This window comes from Haplochromis burtoni, unplaced genomic scaffold (genome assembly GCF_018398535.1).
Source record: "Haplochromis burtoni strain Fernald_Lab_line unplaced genomic scaffold, NCSU_Asbu1 Contig_221, whole genome shotgun sequence".
In the NCBI taxonomy this organism is placed as follows: Eukaryota; Metazoa; Chordata; class Actinopteri; order Cichliformes; family Cichlidae; genus Haplochromis; species Haplochromis burtoni.
The window spans coordinates 397,189-412,990 of NW_024582582.1; the positions used below are offsets into that span (position 1 = coordinate 397,189).

Consider the following 15,802-nt stretch of genomic DNA (forward strand, 5'->3'; position numbering starts at 1 on the left):
TACACATTTCTGTATGATAGCGCCTTTGACTGTAAGCCCCCTGAACTTGTGCCTAGACTTTTCTCCACTCCCTGTTCCTGTTACCCGTGGACTCCTGGTTATTCCACTTTGGGCTTGCTGCTTCAGTCTCACCAACCTGTTGTTTGTCTGTGTCGTGCTGTCATATCTGTGATATTTTTACCTGCTGCCATATAAACACAGTTTAAGTAAAAAGCGTGATATCTATGCTGAAAACATTTCTGCCCGTGCATACTGACACTGTATCTTCACATTGTAGACATATGCAATCTTTTCGATTTGTTTCTTTTCATAGCTCTGTAAAGAGACCAGGTTAGTCGTGAAGTCTAATTCTTCACTATTTATTAGCTTCAAGTCCAAAGTGATCAGCTCCAACATCAACACCAACAAGTACAAATTCAAAGTAGTAGGCTTTATTAAAATTCACCCAGGAACTGCCAAATATAGATTTGCAATGGTAGAAACGGATGGTAAAATAAGTCTTGAACACGCCACTTTTTTTAAGTAAATATATTTCTAAAGGTGCTACTGACAAGAAATTCTCACCAGATGTCAGTAACAACCCATCCAATCCACACGTGCAAAGAAATCAAACCATAGATGTCCATAAATTAAGTCATGCATAATCATGAGAAATGACACAGTACTGAACACAGCCGTGACACCAGCTGAAATCTATTAATAATCAGAAATTACCAAGCTGTCACACAAGAAACATCGCATGATGTATAAAACCAATGAGTACTCTCAAGACCTTTGGTTGCAAACCGTACTGAAGGCATTGCTTACAGAACTGAAGGTTTTAGTGAACATTGTTGAGGCCACAATCAGGAATTGGAAATAATGTCATTTCACCATAAAATAGCCAGGATTCGGACAGAAGCGTGACAAGAATTATCAGAGGAGTTGTCCAAGAGCCAAGGACCACTTGTGGGGAGCTACAGAAAGACCTGGAACGAGCAGGTACAATTGTTTCATAGAAAACAATAAGTATCTTGATGCATGTTCAATTATCCACGTAAGAAATCCCAAAATCATGATTCCTTTGGCGAAACCTGCATTCAGCTGAGACCGAAGGAGACAATTGGGTGAGTAATGAAGTGTTTGTTCAACTTGAAATGCTACATCCAAATGAACAAAATCAAATTTTGGGGAAAATAATAAGTAATGCGCTCAACCGCATGGCCTGTATGCGCGTTCGCCACACAAGACTCCATTACTGAGGATAAAGCATGTTGAAGCACTTTTAAAGTTTGCTGAGCAACACTGAGACCAGCCTGTGAAACGCTGGGAGAGTAGTCTGGCCAGAAGAGACCCAAATTGAACTCTTTGAATGTGATAATGCACACAATTATTGGAGGTTAAAAGGCACCGCACGTCATCCCAAAAACAGTGAAGTTTGGAGGTGGGAACATCTTGGTGTGGGGCTATTTTCAGCATACAGCACTGGCACGCTTCATATACTTGAGGAAAGAATGAAAGGGAAAATATACCGAGGCATTCTTGATAAAAATCTGCTGCCATCTACCAGGATGATGAAGATGAAATGAGGGTTGACGTGTCAGCAAGATAATGACCCCAAACACACGCAAAGGAAACTCTTAATTAGTTTCAGAGAAAGAGAATAGCCCAGCCAATCACCTGACCTGAATTCTATTAAAAAACTATGAGAAGAACTAAAGGTCAGAATTCATAGAAAAGGCAAGAGAGCCTTAAAGATTTGATTTGAAGATGGTGTGGAATGACTGCAAGCTCTCATCACCAACAAAGGCTTTTGTGTGAAGTGTTAAATACATTTTAGTAAGTGTGTTTAGTACCTTCTTATTTTTCATTATTACACATAACTTCATTCATGGACATCTATGGTTTGATTTCTTTGCTGGTGTGGATTGGATGGGTTGTTGCCAACATCTATTCAATTCAATTTTATTTTATTTATACAGCGCCAACAACAGTCACCTCAAGGCGTTTTATATTGTATGGTAGACCCTACAATAATACATACAGAGAAAACCCAACAATCATATGACCTCCTATGAGCAAGCACCTTGGAACAGTGGGAAGGACAAACTCCCTTTTAACAGGAAGAAACCTGCGGCAGCACCAGGCTCAGGGAGGGGCGGGGCCATCTGAGATAACATGACATCTGGTGAGAATGCCATGTTTGATATGGATGCTATAGCTATATTAATTAATTCCATATTCCAGTGACACCAGAAGCCTAGAACTGACATAACTGAATGTAATCCCGAAATTATTAATATTGATCAATTGTCTGTTTTACTAAACCTTAGTTTGTCTAAAGTTTATTAAACCAACTAAGATGGCACCCGTGGGCCTTCTGTATGTTTAACTTGGAAGTTTCAAACCTAGACCCTCATCAAATAGCAACATTTGCTAATGGTAGTTATCTTAACAAGCCCTCAGCTAGCAAAGTCATCTTGTGCATGTATTTTATTTCTTATGCATCAGCTAGAAAGCAGTGAAGCACAGCTATCAAAACTCAGTAACTAAAATGCAATATCACTAACAGCTATTGGATGCTGCCTCCAGCTAAATCCCATTCCTAGAAATACTGAGGGATTCATATTTTTTGCTAAATTTGGACCTTCCAATAGATGCACCTGTACATTCTATAATACTGCCATACTGTGACATGTGTCACAGAGAATTGTGTAGCGTGCACTTTGGTGTGGGTGTGCATTGATACACCAGCTGCACAGACTTATTACTCCTCGTTAAAGAACAATAAAGTCCACATTTGAAATAACTCGTGATTTTCCCTCTTGATTAGGTGTAGTTACTAAAAACTATATACGTGTATTTGACACACTGTGAATCAGGAAGGGCTGTGTGCGCTATGTGCACCTTGGAAACTGTTTCTTGGGCTTAACATTATCCCATTTTGGCAGATACCACCTCCGTGTTCCTGTTACATGTAAGGTGTTTCTTGCCTTGACAAACTGGTTGAGGCAGTAATGACTGCCAAGAGACACCGCTCCTGTTTTTAAGACTTAGAAGTTGCATGTTTGTCATCTAAGAAACTGCAGCTGGGCTCATGTTTGGACTTTTGTATTCTGCACTTTATTTAGCTTTTTTCCTCATGCACTTTAATCTTGCTTCAAATGTGGTTAGGTTTAAGCAGTCAAGACTACTTGGTTGGATTTAGGCACTGAAGATTACTTATTTAGATTCAGCAAACAATGTGCTTTGTAATATATTTATTTTGAGCCCTAAGTGGGAAACTCTCCAACTCAGGTCTTTGACTCCACGTGCTATGCTAGTGTACTGATCTGCATGCAGATTTAGGTCGGGTAAGACAATACATTATAATTCCACAAGAACTTATGATGCTCCTCATACCTAAGTGTTGGAAGACTGGTCGAAAGATCACTGCGGATTATGAAGAGCTGAGACTTAAATGACGCCTTTATCGGGATTTGCTGTCCCTGTGGGAGTAACGGAGATGCTTCATATGACTTGGTCTCCATCTGCTGGTGTAAATAAGCACTGCATGACTGCACGGCAGGAGAGAGAGATCAACTAGAAATGATTTGCAACATATTTGTCCCCTTAAGAAATGGGGAGAGGACAGTCTATACAAAGGTTTATGGGTTAAATATATAAACAGTCTAAATCCAGAAAATCTCTAGCACTGATAATATTACTATACAAGAGAAAACTGATACTCGTGGTTCTGTCACAACTACATTCATTTTGAAAAGAAAATTGTCTGTGCATGTTAATTCAGTGGTACAGTGATTGGTTATCTTCAACTTTTATAACTTTAAACAGGTTTCTTTAATATGTGCTTGCCCATAATCTGGATTATTTATACATACATTATACACAGGTGAAAGATGATGGCTCTACACCTGTCCTAATCACACGTGGCTGGAAAAAGTAAGGGTGCGTTTCAAAAGTGTATTTTGCTCAGGAAGATTTCTCAGTGAGAGATGTGACCAAGTATCTGCATTGCAGCCATAGTAAGAGCTGTTCCAACTCTTCAAATATTGAGGAAAGGAGTTCCAATGGTTGCTTTATGGCTTTCTTTAGCAGATGATACACTGGCCCATCCTTTATGAAAAGAGAGGAGAAAATGCTGTCCCATAATTCATTGCTATGGACCATCCAACAGTTCATGAAAGCAAACGACATAATTAAACACAGCTATGCAGATCATATAAATTTTAACTGTAACTGCATTTTCCATTTCATTCATAGCCTCCGGATATATTTATAATTTTAACAACAATTTGTTGAACATCACACTGCTGGAAGAAAAACTTTTTATTGCTGAGTTGTCGCTGAATGAAGAACGCAGGACGCCATATTTGCTCAAGGTTCTGTATAACCAGTCTTCATTAGTAATATCCTTTGTTGTATGACAGTTTAGGATACATTTTTACTTCAGTATAGTTCTGCTGGAGTAGGTGATGGATGAAGGGAATTTTACTACAGTCAGAAATCCTAAACAGGGAGGAGGACAGGAGTTACACACCATATGATATAATATGGATTTACCAATCAAGGTAAATTATTGGGACGTCACAGTTGCAGGATGATCACCTAACAATGTGCTGTAAAAAATGGAGCCAGTTCACTTCAGTAAAAACCAGCCTTCTGCCAATAGCAGTGAGTTTGTGGTAGTAGTTCATTTCTAACAGAAAACAACGTGTTTGAGTTCTTTTAGTCAACATCACTATTTGAGTTCCACTAGGTCTCAGGACAGAGACATATTTTGGTTAGATATACTTTGTTTAAAGATTGATATCGAAAGGATTATTTAAGTTACATCTGAATATACATTATAACAAAAACTTGAAGCAGTAAAAAATACTGCACCGTTCTATAAACAATTCTATTTTACTTTCATCCACTGTATTTGGTGTACGGTACCAATCAGTGTTATAAAAAAATCTAATAAAATCATAATTAAAAATCAAATGTGTTTATCTGAGCAGAATTTTGATCCAGTGTTATAGATTTAGGGCTGGCGTGGTCGGGCCAAAGTGATTCGTTTTTTCCATGAGGCCCTAAAGCCCTGGCGACACTGCTGGGTCCAGCTAAGAAAATGTGATTTGAATTCACTTTTAAAACTATACAGTGAGTGACCCCTTTATTCAATCCTTATGTTAGGTGTGTGCCTACACGGGAAGCTGCAACTGCACATTTGCCTGTCCTGGCTGAACTGGACCTGCTCATCGTCTTTGTGCTGTTGCTGCATTTTAGAGTATTTTTGAACATTTTTATTGGAATTATGCGCTTCACTTTTTGGTGAGTAAAATTCCCAAACCTTTTTCCTGCCAGTGTCAGTGGTTAAATGTGTCTGTGGTGTTTGAGGCCACTTTAACTTGGTTTGATTTCAGGAGAAAATCAAAGATTATCCAGACCTTCAAGAATCGGAGATAATTTACCTGAATTTCAAGAGCGGGTCCACACCTCCATATGGCCCCCTGCACAAGCAGTACATACTCATGCCCCTCCCTCAGTTAATTCACTTCTCATTAGTACAGGGTGATCTGTGGCCAGTCCCCTCTGAGGCCTTCCCCAAACGGCAGCCTCAATTCATGCTCAAGACATCGGCCATTATCTACTAGAAACGCTGTCACATCTAAATAAGGATGTGCTCCCAGCTAGATTTACTCGTAGTTTAACTGGGTAGTTCAAATAGATTTACATAGATAAATGTAATTAAATGTTAGCTGCACAGAGGGAGTTATATATGCCACTTGTATTGGCTAAATGGGACATTTAAAAATAAATGATAGCACAAAAACCCATGTGACCAAACTTTGCAGTTTGTTATTGACAGCACTTCTTCCATTACTCACTCTCTATTTTTAAACCTCTGATTGTTTTTTCCTTTTCTAAAACTGAGCTGCTGCCGACTGGTCCTTGCTCCAAACTCGGTTTCTTCTGTGAGATGATCAGCTTCACCAGTACTATGACTTAACACATTCAGTAAAGGGATACTTCCTTACTAAATGAATCTCCCCTTTGTGACATTTAACCGAACAAAGTGAAATGACTGCTACTTCACACGCTCTTCTGATTGTGCTTTGAGTCTTTAATTCTTCTGCGTCTGGCTCTGCCATTCTGTAAACCCGTAGCTATTAATAAATAAACTGAAATCATCATAAGAAGGGAGTTACTCATGTATACAAATGCATGGACAGGCATGTTTTCAACATGGAATTACTGCTGCCATAGAAAAATAAATCTAAGAAAACACAAGAGAAAAGAACAACAAAGCAGGTAACCTGCCGGTGGAGGCGTGCACAGCGTGAAGCATGAGTTCATAAGGCAACTGGAGAATAAACAGCGCACTGCATGTGAGTGGCAATGTGGCACTGTGGAACAGACATCATTACTGTTAACACCCACAGAGGACGGAGCAGCCTCTGACACGACTGTGCTCTCAGGCTTTGAATTTGGTACAAACTGGACTTAAAATAATACGGCAACATTCTCAACAAAGAATCCTCTTTTCTTCTTCTCAAGGTGCATTATCTGCTGAATCATGACCACAAACTCCATGGAGCACATGTCCAAAAAGCCCTTCGAGGGTGAGGCAACTGTTTGATGAAATCTATCATCTCATGTAAACTGTGGATGGAGGCCAGCTGCTGATAGACCTCTGACCCCGCAGCAGTATAGGTGGTCACTCCAAGTCCTGAAGGTTGATTGTGCTTCCTGTGAACTGGGAGTTGTCAGAGCCATTGTCGTCCTCTGTAATCACCGAAGACTCCTGTGGAGAAAAGCATCACAGCTCAGTTCTCTAAAGGCTGACAGTGTCACTAATCTGTGGCTATTACAAAGGACAAACAACCGATTCCATAACAGAAAGTCAAAGCACAAATGCAGTCGAATGTCTCTTTAACGACAGAAAAGATTACTCCCACCTGTAAAATGTTGACAGGCAGGTCAACAGTGAGCTGAGAGTGGGAGCTGGAGGGCTGAGAGCTCAACTGGAAGGCCAGGTCTCCATCACTGGCTGGGTCATCCTGCGTGTTCACACATTGATTAGACACTCGAACAACCGCTGTGATTAGTGTGCTGTTCAGTGCACAAAAGTACGTGAAAAGAAAAACAGTCCCTAGTTGGATGTTTCTATTCATTTTTTACTAATTTACTAGTTGATCAGACAGGAGAAAGAAATCAGATTAACGGAGGTTTCACACTTGGAACTCTGAAACTAAACATACAGTGTTGGGTGTGGCTAGCATTAGCTGTGCTAGCATTAGCTGTGCTAGCATTAGCTGTGCTAGCATTAGCTGTGCTAGCATTAGCTGTGCTAGCAGCACCAACTTTCATGAGGTCTGTGCAGAATGTTTCTACACTTTTCTCGAGTTATTTTACATCATTCAACTTTTTCCACTTCGGCCGCCACACAGAGACCTTTGCTTCAGGTGTTTCCTGATACTGAGCCGAGGAACTGGGTTTCACTTTCACCAATGTCCTTGTAGCTTCTGGCATATATAGCCCTGTTCCATTATGGCCTACACAGGTTGGCTCGACATGGTTTTTAGGGTTTTCCATTAGGTGATAGTACCTGTTACCAGGTACTTTTTTTAAGTCATGAAGTGATCTGAAAATGTGACGTCATCAGACTGCATGCCACTGATTGGCTATTCAATGTCATGAGTGTCTCCTTCATGAAAATCAAAAACCACCAGTTTTGAAACCTGGCAACGAGGGACAAGGCTGCACAAAAACAGCACGGTGGTCCCCAAATATGACAAAAACCCACAGACAGCAGCAGGTATACCATCGCCAGTCATCCTCCTTTGTTCGTGTGGCATACAAATGATGTCACAGGAAGTACAGGCACGTTGCTATAAAACGACCCCACGCACATAAGTTGGTACTTGATTGTAATGGGAAACAATAATACAGCTGGTTTTAATGGCACACATTTGACAAAATGGTAAAAACAAGCCTCAGACAGAACAACTCCTTGTAGCCAGTGTTAAGCTGGCACTTTAATGAGCTTATGGGATGTTGCTCTGCACTTATACTGTGTTCTTAGTTCCCAAATAGCAACTAATGTTTTCACGGTACACAAAAGGTCAATTTCACACTGTGCAGTAAAAATGCAGAAGGAATTAAAATTCTGTGGAACAAATTCTCATTAAAACAAAGGCAAGCGCCCAGACAGTAGCAGTGGCGAGTTATCCAAATCATGAGCTTATTTGAATCGTAAGTATCACGGTTTGGTCTAGACAGCTTTATGTTTTCTGACCAGGGCAGATTTGCCACCTTCCCCAACTTGCCATATCTCACCTGCAGCAGGTGGATCTGGACATACTGGGCACCGGTGATGGGGTCACGGAGAGTCAGGCCCCCATTCGCTACTGCAGCTCCATCACCATAGCGAGCCCCAGAGGGAGCAAGTGGTCCTGGAGCTGTGGCAGCCTTTGTTCCTTTAGCTTTTCTCTGACCTGAGCTTGAAGTCCCTGAACAAGTCAAAAGAAAACCTTGTCAGTCTAACAGTTACTGGAGCTTTGGCTAGCATGAAACTAAAGAACGTAAGTTACCGGAGGAGGCCGAGGGGCCTCTCTGCTTCTTCTTCTTAGCCAGCTGGATGGCTCTGTAGTCAGTCCTAGCCGAGCCCCCACTCTCCTGTCAAGCAAAATGGGAGCATGTTAGGTTTGCACCACCTTTCATCATCTGTCTGTTGACTACTTTCTCTACCGACTGTGATTAATCTTGTTAAATATGTGCCACCACTGAAAAACACATTGTCAAATAAAAAAGGACATTCATGCAAAAATCCGAAGCCTGAAAAACAACAAAGAAAGAAAAAAACATCTGAGACGATGGCTATATCTTTTTCCATTTCTAGATGAAAGAATGGAGACTGACAATTCATTATCAAAGACCCTTTATATGTCATTGAACTATGAGTCTTTTTTGGTTTTGTTACAGAAAGGTGAGCAGGGTCCTTACCCAACCGGTTACCGTTCGAGATAAAGAGAAAAGCTTGTATGCCTGAAAGTCGCAAATGTATTTTCTGTATCAGCTGTGTTTCGATTGGTTTATTGAATCTGTGAGTATCTATGCTCACCAGGAAACTGCTTGGTGACACAGAACTGAGCTCCGAATCTTTCTGTGGGCTGAAGCTGCTGCTGTGACCAGGAAAGACAAACTGAGTGAGCACTTTTCCTCCCTCCTGGGGTCCCAGCACCTCCACACAACCCAACAGAGTCCCAGCACCTCCTTGGCCACCCACCTCCACCACCTTAGATGGTGAGCCAAGGAGCTCGGCAACGGGAGCTACAGCCAGGGAGGCTGTGGGTTCCACGCTCAAGGAGCTGGACGAGCTGAGTGGGTGCTGCAGAGTGGGGTCCACAGTGGCACCAGCACCCTGCATAGTAAGGGCAGTGAGGGTTCCCAGCGCCTCTGGGGTAACTGTCTGCACATCATCCAGGTTAAGGGTGCCTTGTGGGCGCAGGACGTCACTTGCCGTTCCCTCCAGGTTGTGGTGGGGGGTCATGTCGGCATTGGCTGCCAATATAAGAGGGTCCACAGCCTTGGCCATTGTGGTGTTAGTGCTGGTAACAAGTGTAGTTCCCACTGAAGAGGGGTCGATGGTCAGGATGCCAGAGCTGACCAGGGAGAGGTCCATTGTGAACGGGCCATTAGACGTAGCCCCACCAACTGGGATTCCCACTCCAATGCCTGTAGTGGGTGCAGTTCCTCCAGGCACAGAAGAGAACAGAGAGCTGAGGTCCAGGTTTGTCAGCTGGTCGCCCCCAGCAATACCAGGTCCTGCAACCGTGGTAGGTGTGGAACTAACGAGCTCATTACTGGGGGTCAGGGTTGGTGTGGTTTCCATCTGACTGAGAACATCTGGGAAGGAAAACAACCAAAAAACAAACCCCAAGTTAAAAATGAACATCTCAGGAACAACAGCAAGTGGAATAAAAGATTAAAACTGTTACACAAGAAAGAAGGAACGGTTTCCATCCATCGTCCCACATGGAAACAGAAAACAGTTGGATGTTTTATAAATTTTCACAGACAGTACGAGACTCGCATACTGAAACGCAGCACAGTTCTGGGGAACTTTAAGTCTGCAGAACAATTACTAACCAGCACTGAGGTGGTGATGTTTGAGCATGTGGCTCTTAAGGCTGCTGCGGGACGAGAAGTGTTTGGAGCAGTTGGCCACAGGGCAGCGAGTCCTCAGGGTGCTGGCGTCCTGCTTATGCTTTTTGGAGTGGATGTAGAGGCTGCTACGTGCTGAAAACTTGGCATTACAACCTGAAAAACACAAAGGAGGCACATGTTACTGAAATCAGTCACCATGAAACACTGGTCTTAAGTAAATATTTCAGGGAGAAAATGTGAACATTTGTCTCGTGGAAAATTATTAGTTTTGTTGTTGTTCCTTTATAAAAGGTTTGTACCTTCTGCATGGCACTGAAAAGGCTTCGTGCCTAGATGGGTAATACTGTGTCCTTTGAGGTGCTCGGCCCGGGTGAAGGACTTCCCACAACCCTCCTCTGAGCAGACAAAGCGCCGATCATCATCATGTTTCCTTCACACATTTAAAACAAAGTAAGAAAAGTCATAGCACAAAAACAGAATTTCATTTACATTTTGTTACATCAAACTGAAGCTAAACTTAACAAGGAATCAAAGCCTTTCAAAGTCAAACTGCACCAGTAAAACAGAACTGCAGTGACAAGCTCGAGTTCACTAAAACAAAAACAGGCATGTAACAGCAATCACACTTCCTGTAGTGGCAAAACATTCCCACAGACAGCACGGAAGAGGAGGGTGTATGCTGCTTTTCGCAAGTCTCCATTTAGGCATTTTGCTAAGACTGTTTTGGGTATTTGGAGCCAAGGAAGCATATGATGAGAGTTATACAAAGCAACACCCTGTCAATCAAAAGGTAGCCACATCCTACATTATAATAGTGCTTTATTCTATGTAACTTGATATAAAACCATAACATACTAAATGAGTATCAACACTGTAGTGAAGACTCGCAACTAGATGACCTTTACAGAGAAAACTTCACATTTTCATAACCTTGTTCTTTCAAACCTTTATGCAAAGAACACAAAACTAAAATTGACATGGTCAGCTTATCTAACAAGGTTTGTTCTCACCGCACGATGTAGACATTCACTCCCTTTATTCCTTTGATAACTTTGTTAGATGTTATAAAACATTACTTCAGGTTTCTGTTTATTGCCTTTAGGAACATGTAGAAAATACACAAAAGGAAAAGCTGCGTTCCATCAGATCTAGCTATCAGCTATTTTCCATCTGCAGTCGCAGAAAGATACTTTATCAGGAGTTCCTAACAGTAAGTTACACACAAATGGAGTGTGTCCACTATTTTACACCATGATCAAAGCATAAATTAATAAGCACTCACCTTTTATGTCGGAGCAACTTTGACATGCTTGTAAAAGACCAGCCACAGCCCTCGGAGTCACAGACAAACGGTCTCTCGCCTGGAGAAAGGAAGTTACAAGTTTCATTCCTAATGCTACACTACACCTACTGCTGCAAGGATCCTCACTTCACAAATCTTTTAATGTGAGCTGGATCAAGATTTTTTTGGCCGATTTTCTTTAGGAACGCTAGAGCTGCTGATTGGTTTTGTCCTTCTAAGAACTAAAAGTGACAACATACACACTTATGTTTGTGATTTCTATTTAACTCAATGCTCATAAAAAACAAACAAAAAACACAATTATTGGCCTTTTTAAATAACTTACAGCTATACATATTCCCCACAAAAGCATCAGTTTTACTTCTCACTCCAAGCTCAGAAAGAACTTTTACTCTCTGCATTAGTGTTCTGAAGAACAATCACAGCTAATGTGTTTGGATTTGCGACACTGCAGCTGGCTGCTTCACAAAAATGTATTAGGAATAAGCCAGAGTTAATTTAGTAGACTACATGCTGCTTTTTAAAAAATCAACCACAGAAAACAACAGGCCCAGCTAAACAGACCCTTAAATCTCAATTTACCCGTGTGACTCCTCATGTGGATCTTGAGACGACAGGCCTTATCATAGGTCTTGTCACAGCCTGGGTAGGTGCACATGAAGTGGCCAGTTTCTCTGAAGTGAGTGCGATTGTGGGAGAACAGAGCACTGAAGGTGATGAAGGTTTTCTCACAGCCTGCATAGGACAGAAAGACAAACATGTAGGACACCAACGGTACCATAAAGGCACATTTTATATGTATATATTTTTTCATCATATTCTGTTAAACAGAAACTGTTATAATCATGTACCCTCATACTGAACATAGATCAGTGCATCTACATTTAACTCTTGTGAGACAAAAGCTCAGGATTCAGACTGCTTTTAACGCTCACCTTTAAACAGTTTTTTCTACTACTGGTTATATACGATGTCTGAAGGGATCCAGAATATGGTCATCTGGGAACTTTGGCCCCACCCACCTGCTGCTTTAAGTTTGTTTAGGTAGGGCAGCCACAGAGTTTGTTTAAAACCGGTAGGAGTTAAAACAGCTCGTTTCAGAGGTTGATACTGAGTGCCGGCATCAGATAAATTTGGAGTATTTTTGAACTGCAAGACATGCAAAGCTATTGTAGCACAGATAATGAATAGAAATGTGTAGCAGGAAATAAGTAAATGCCCTGTGTTGCTCAAAACACGTCAAACCTTCTGGTAAAGTGCTTCATATCATAGCAGTGATGTTGTGGAGTACCCATCAGCCAATTCCAAGTGCAGGATAAAGGCTAGAAATTCCAAATGGTTACATAAAAGCACAAAATTCACAGTTTGATGTATGAGTTACCTGGGAATTCACATTTGTGAGGCTTCTGTGGCTCAAAGTGGACCCTCTGATGGTTGGTGAGCCGGGTAGCACTGCGAAACCTCTCGTTGCAGACCTCGCAGGCAAAGGCGTTGTCCTGCTCGTGGACTTTGACGTGAGCCTTGAGGTTGTAGACAGTGGTAAAACGCCGCCCACAGCCTTCAAACTGGCACGTATGTGGCCGCTGCTTGTTGTGGGACTGGAGATGCCGCTTCAGCTTGTAGGAGGTGGCAAATGCCCAGCCGCAGCCGTCCACAGTGCACTGATATGGACGTGGGTCCTCAGCATGGTTTAGGAGGTGAACCTTGAGTTTCTGTCGTGTGTCAAATGTGGAGGGGCAGCCTGGTTCTGGGCAGTCAAAGGTGGACACGGTGTCTTTCTTGGACCTGATTACTGGTACAGAGTGACACTCTTCATTGTCACAGCCAGCTACAGCGGCTTCGGGAGGAGGGGGGCCCATATCTGCTTCTGTTACTGCACATAGTGACCCTGCCTCCTGCTTGGCACAAGAGTCCAGTGAAGTACCTAGCTCTGACAGGGAGCAGTCATCCACCAGAGCCAGCTCTGAGTCGCTGACAGACAAACCAGGTGTGGGCTCTTCCTGATGGCTGGAACTGGCTACTGCCAGTGTGCTGATCTTCCCGATCGATTTAGTACCACTGTCATAGTTGAGGAGAACAATATCTTCATGATCTTTCATTCCTAAGTGCTCCTTTAAGCTAACCATGTCATCCTCCTTATGTACATAGCCCTCGGGTGGGGCAGCAAGAGTTAGTACCCCGTTTTCAATAGTCACTATGATGCTTTGGTTGTTTATCGTGATAGTTCCGGAAAATGTTTCGCTAGCAGGCGGACTTGTGGAGGCCGTGACCGGGTTTGTACTGCCCTGCGCCGCCGCTGAATCTGTACCAAAGTCCGATGTGTCCATGGCTTCCACGATCCCCGCAGTCCCTGAAATCAAGGTACTGCTCTCGTCAACGCGAGGCTGCGACGAGAGCTCCCTGACCAGTTTACCTTCGCTGCTTTCGGTGCACATCTGGCCACAAATCCTATCGCCATATTTGTTTGTCAAAACAACGTCTTCGACGGTGGGGTGGTAGGCAGTCTGTTTAACGTTACCCGCCGCGGGATTATCGTTCAGTAAATTGAAAACATGCTCAGGTTTCAAGCCCTGTGTATCGAGGCAGTTCAAAGTGTCATTAGATTCACATGAAACAACGTTACTGCGATTTCCAGGCTCCATGGGGCCACAGGGACTTGCTTTGGAACACTGCTTTTTACCTTTCATTTGATCGCCATCCTCAGGCACATCCGGGTGCTGTTTACTTGTCTCGCCGCTGCCTTCGTCTTGAACGACATTAAAAAGAACATAAAACTCCTGGGCGGTTTGTTCCGCCAGGTTTACCGTGCTCAAGTTCCCCAGCGCCGCAGCGCTATGGCTGGCTACTGAGGGCTGTTTGCAGGAGCCGTCCTCACGCTGCTGCCGTAAAACTGGAAACGTTGGTTGCCGCTGCGGCATCGGTTCCTCTTCCCCTTCAAAGAGAGGCAGCGCCATTTGCATTACAACATCCCCGCTTTCTAATCCGTATTTCCAGGCTGTCTTGACAAACTCCTGTGAAGTTAGTAGGGCACTGAGCTCATTTTCCTTCTCCGGGTTCACGTTATGAAATCCCACGCCCGGTCTGTTACCCGGTAAATTGCTTTTAAGCGTAGTTTGCGGTGCGCTGACAGGCGAACAAGCCACCTCGCTGCCATTTTCCGCCAGTAGGCGAAACGGCGATGTTCTCGGCCTAGTGTTGTTGTTGTTGTCGCTGTGTAGCTCAAGCGACTCCAGCAGCACTTCCGCTTCATTTTCGCTGGAAATAAAATGAGGTATTGACCCCGTTGCCGATCGATGTGGAGACGAAATGCTTCTGTGTAGGGCGCCATGTTGAGACTGAATGTTTTGGGCATCAGAAAGCCCCTGGATTTCCATCTTGGTATCCCTGTAGCAGCGACACGGGAAAAGGCCCGCCCTACTAAATGGATATGATCCATGGAGCCACTACACGGTTTCCAGTGGGCCTAGTGTTGCGTTCAGGGGCAGTATTGAAATTTCAACTTAGGGGTGGATGAACCAACAAGCTTTGGTAGTCGGGTGTTTGTTAGCAACTACCAAAGCTTTGTCAAGGTCGATAGAACTTCTCTTCAGTTTTCTGCACAGAAGCCTTACATTTAAGAAAACGAATAAAGCCACAGCTGATAGCTAAACTTACAGTCTGCTATTAACAGAGGGACAACCAAATGTCTTTGGGTCAAAAAGTGCAATATATACTGCTGCCCTTACATGTAATGGTTTGAACCACAAGGAGTACCTGAAGGCAGCAAGAATATGCCGTAGTGAAATTGTGATGTGGATAGTGTAGTATTGGATATTTGTGCGGATTAGTTATTATCAATAATACATTTAAGATAACCTTTCTACACTATTTATTTATTTTTAACTGAAAAGTGAATCCAAAACTTGGGAAATTCCCGTTTCCAGTTTGGTACAGTTTTTAGTTCGTATTTCTTCCACTAAGTGGCAGTGCAGCAGTATAAAACAACATTTTTCTCCTAAGAGAAAACATTACAGACCTGTTCTGATCAATTTGTGTATATTCTTTTAGTTTTTTGACACACATGGACGACCTAACATCGCCCCCAAAATGAGAAGCCAAAATGGCCCCTGGTGTCTGGCTGGTCATAAACCCCGCCTCCTCCATGTTAGCGGAGGGGGTCCTAACTAAAATAAGTTCTACTCAGATACGATTTTCTCAAACATGGTTTATTTCATTATCAGTATGATAATCAGGCTGATTTGTGTTCAAGTGGTCTCCTTTCTCATAAGTTTGATTCTAATTACTAACATAATGCTGTTAAATTGGGGTATAACGTCATCATGACCGCTTTGACTGGCAGCTGCGATCATGGAGAGGTTTGCATAT

At 42.8% G+C, this 15,802-nt stretch overlaps 1 protein-coding gene across 3 annotated transcripts; it reads right to left on the reverse strand.

Moving 5' to 3' along the window:
- Positions 1–6,067: 6,067 nt before the first annotated feature.
- Positions 6,068–14,881, reverse strand: si:dkey-156n14.3 (zinc finger protein ZXDC). Of its 3 annotated transcripts, XM_005938592.3 has the most exons (10): positions 12,819–14,879; positions 12,020–12,172; positions 11,417–11,495; positions 10,434–10,564; positions 10,117–10,287; positions 9,089–9,873; positions 8,559–8,643; positions 8,305–8,477; positions 6,924–7,025; positions 6,068–6,769 (listed from the first exon to the last, which is right to left on the reverse strand). In XM_005938592.3, exons 1-10 carry the CDS (start codon positions 14,809–14,811, stop codon positions 6,683–6,685), a joined length of 3,759 nt encoding a protein of 1,252 aa, XP_005938654.1. In that variant the 5' UTR covers positions 14,812–14,879; the 3' UTR covers positions 6,068–6,682. The 3 variants fall into 3 exon arrangements, with proteins under 3 accessions (XP_005938654.1, XP_042082567.1, XP_042082566.1); XM_042226633.1 differs by lacking the exons at positions 6,068–6,769; positions 6,924–7,025 and adding an exon at positions 7,032–8,170 and having other exon boundaries at positions 8,233–8,477; positions 12,819–14,880; XM_042226632.1 differs by lacking the exons at positions 6,068–6,769; positions 6,924–7,025 and having other exon boundaries at positions 7,032–8,477; positions 12,819–14,881.
- Between the last annotated feature and the right edge of the window lie 921 nt (positions 14,882–15,802).